We start from the raw sequence: 3,360 nt of genomic DNA, 5'->3' as shown, positions 1-3,360 counted from the left end.
GCTTTTTGTAAATGGTCTGGAAAGAGGAACGATGAGTGAAGTAATCATATTTGCACATGACACAAAATTATTTAGAATTGTTAAATCACAAGTGGATTCTGATAATTGCAGGAGGACCTCACAAGACTGCAAGACTGGGCATCCAAATAGCAGATGAAAAAGTATAAAATGATGCATTTAGGGAAAAGTAACCCATGTTGTAGTTACACGATGTTAAGTTTCATATTAGGAATTACCACCCAGGAAAAAGATCCGGGTGTCATAGTGGACAATACTTTGAAATCGTCGGTTCAGTATGCTGCAACAGTCAAAAATGCAAATAGAATATTAGGAATTTTTAAGAAAGGGAAGGTGAATAAATGGAAAGTGTCATAATGCCTCTGTATCACTCCATGGTGAGACCACACCTCGAATACTGTGTACAATTCTGGTCGCCGCAACTCAAAAAAGATATAGATGCATTGGAGAAGGTACAGAGAAGGGCAACCAAAATTATAATGAGCATAGAATGGCTCCTCTATGAGAAAAGGCTAAACAGGTTAGAGCTGTTCAGCTTGGAGAAAAGATGGCTGAGGGGGAATATGATACAGGTCTTTAAAATCATGAGAGGTCTAGAATGGGTAAATGTGAATTGGTTATTTACTGTTTTAAAAATACTAGGAGACACTCCATGAACTTAGCAAATACACATTTAAACCAATTGAAAAAATTATTTTTCACTCAAAGCATAATTAAGTTCAGGAATCAATTGTCAGAGGATGTGGTTAATGCAGTTAGTGAAACTGGGTTTAAAACAAGGGTTTGGACAAGTTCCTGGAAAAGAAGTCTATAAATTGCTATTAATCAAATTGGCTCAGGTCAGGGAATAGCCACTGCTTATTACAGGCATCAATAGCATGGGATCTATTTAATGTTTGGGTACTTGTCAGGTTCTTATGGCCTGGATTGGCCACTGTTGGAAACAGAATGCTGGGCTTGATGGACCCTCAGTCTGACCCAGTATGGCGACTTCTTATATTCTTACCCAATAGACTCCTTCTACCCTCTTCCCCTCTATACACATACACATGCACACTCATACACTCATCCTCCAGACTCATACACTCATCCTCCACACTCATCCTCCAGACAAACACTCACACACAATCTACATTCTCCAATCCATCCCCCTTTCTACACACACACACATAGTCTACGTACATGATATCTCCGTTTGCTATTCTGTACAGTTTCTTACCTTCCTTCTCACATCCACACTTGCCATTTGCTACCTCACCAAACATATCATTTCACACCATATAAAAAATGTATATCCAAATATATCTTCACTACATGATCTTCCTAGCCTCTCACACAACACATAGCCTTTATAAGAAAACACGCACTTCTTCCACTTACTATTTCTAAACCAGTCTCTCCTTCTTTTACTAAACTATATGTTCCACGATGAAATGTCAATGGGTATCAGTTAATAAGCATATGTTTGCATAAATCAGAGTTTGTGGATTCTGGGAAGCATGTTGCAAGAGATATACAGTTGTTCCCAGGTCTACTAGAGCTTTCAATGGAAATCCTAGAAAAAAAAGTAACCGAGGGAAACATTCATCAGAATTTTACCGATTGGATTCAAGAATGAACGTTACTCAATCATTGAGAGTAAATGATTTACCCGATGGTGTTTGTTTTTACAAGCCAAGAAATTAGTTTATGTGTATCTCTGGAATGGAGACTTTTCTACCTTTCAGTCTTGTCATGGCTTTTTTTACCTCCTTGTTTCTCAGAGTGTATATAATGGGATTTAACAAAGGGGTGAGTATTGTGTAAAACACGGAAATCATTTTGTCGGTGGAAAATGTCACTGAAGGTCTCATGTAAATGAAGACACAGGGGCCAAAAAATAAAGTGACTACCAGAAGGTGAGAGGCACAGGTAGAGAAAACTTTCCATCTTCCCTCTGATGAGTGAATTTTTAAGATAGTGGAGATGATATATATGTAAGATATGACTAACACTAAGAAACAACCCAGGGTTATTGATCCACTATTGGCCATAGACAAGATTTCATTAATAAAGATACTGGAGCAAGCCAACAGAGATAATGGGTGGACATCACAAAATAAATGATTTACCTCATTGGGCCCACAGAAGGATAACTGGATTGTAGGTAATGTCTGCATGAAGGAATGAAGGAAACCACCTACCCATGTACCGATTACCAAGTAGAGACATACTCTTCTGCTCATAATGGTAGTATAGCGTAAAGGATTGCAGATGGCAACATAGCGGTCATAAGCCATTAAAGTCAGGTTAAAGGCTTCTGCTCCCCCAAAGAAATGCAGGAAAAACAACTGAGCAATGCATTCATTGAAAGAGATGGTTTTGCTCTGAGAGAGGAAGTTTACAAGGGATTTGGGGACAGTGACTGTTGAAAAGCATAAGTCTAAAAAAGACAGGTTGCTAAGGAAGAAGTACATTGGAGAGTGCAGATTTGAGTGCATGTATATAGTTACCATAATCAGAACATTTCCAGCTATGGTGAACAGGTACACAATTAAAAACACCACAAAGAATAATATCTCTAGCTCTGGAGTGTTGGAAAGTCCTCTAAGGATGAACTGCGAGACTCCACTTTCATTTCTGACTGCCATTTATTCCACTTCATCAAATTATACCTAAACAGAAACACGAGAGATAGAAGAATACATGAAATGAGGTAGATACAAACTGAACAGCAATAACCTTAACATTCATTAGCAGAAACTTAAGGCACCAGACAACATTGGTGTGCCATGTTCAGCCTTCTGTGTGAGCAAGACTCATTCATTAGCTCATCTGAACCCACTGAATGGATTCTGCCACCCATTTTCATATAGTCATACCTCAGTAGCCCCCAAGAGCACATCATCTATTGACTGGGTGAATGTTACATCAGGACATTCTAGAGAGGTAAAGTTCCTAGATGAAATACATGTCTGTTTCATGGAACAGCTGTTACAAAAACCACCAAGAGAAGAAATTATTTTACACCTAGTCCTTAATGGAAGACAGGATTTGTTGTGAGAGGTAACAGTGTTGGAGTCACTTGGCAATAGTGATCAAAATATAATCAAATTTGACTTAAGTACACTGTGACAGCATTTAACTCTCAAAAAGGTGACTACAATAAAATGCAGAAAATAGGTAGGAAGAAAACTGAAAGAAGCAACTGAAAAGGTTAAGAATTTAGTTCAAGCATGTATATTGTTTAAAAATACCATCTGGGAAGCCCAGACCAGATGTATTCCACACATTAGAAAAAGTGGAAGGAAAGCTAAATGACTACCAAATTGGTTAAAAGTTGAGGTGAGAGAGGCTATTATA

The 3,360-nt window shown here is 38.2% G+C and overlaps 1 protein-coding gene across 1 annotated transcript; it reads right to left on the bottom strand.

The window, feature by feature from the left end:
* Positions 1–1,700: 1,700 nt before the first annotated feature.
* Positions 1,701–2,648, bottom strand: LOC115078559 (olfactory receptor 1509-like). The gene has a single exon (XM_029581485.1). It carries the CDS (start codon positions 2,646–2,648, stop codon positions 1,701–1,703), a length of 948 nt encoding a protein of 315 aa, XP_029437345.1.
* Positions 2,649–3,360: the final 712 nt, after the last annotated feature.

The sequence above is a fragment of the Rhinatrema bivittatum genome, chromosome 16 (assembly GCF_901001135.1).
Source record: "Rhinatrema bivittatum chromosome 16, aRhiBiv1.1, whole genome shotgun sequence".
In the NCBI taxonomy this organism is placed as follows: Eukaryota; Metazoa; Chordata; class Amphibia; order Gymnophiona; family Rhinatrematidae; genus Rhinatrema; species Rhinatrema bivittatum.
This window is presented reverse-complemented; position numbering and strand designations above follow the sequence as displayed.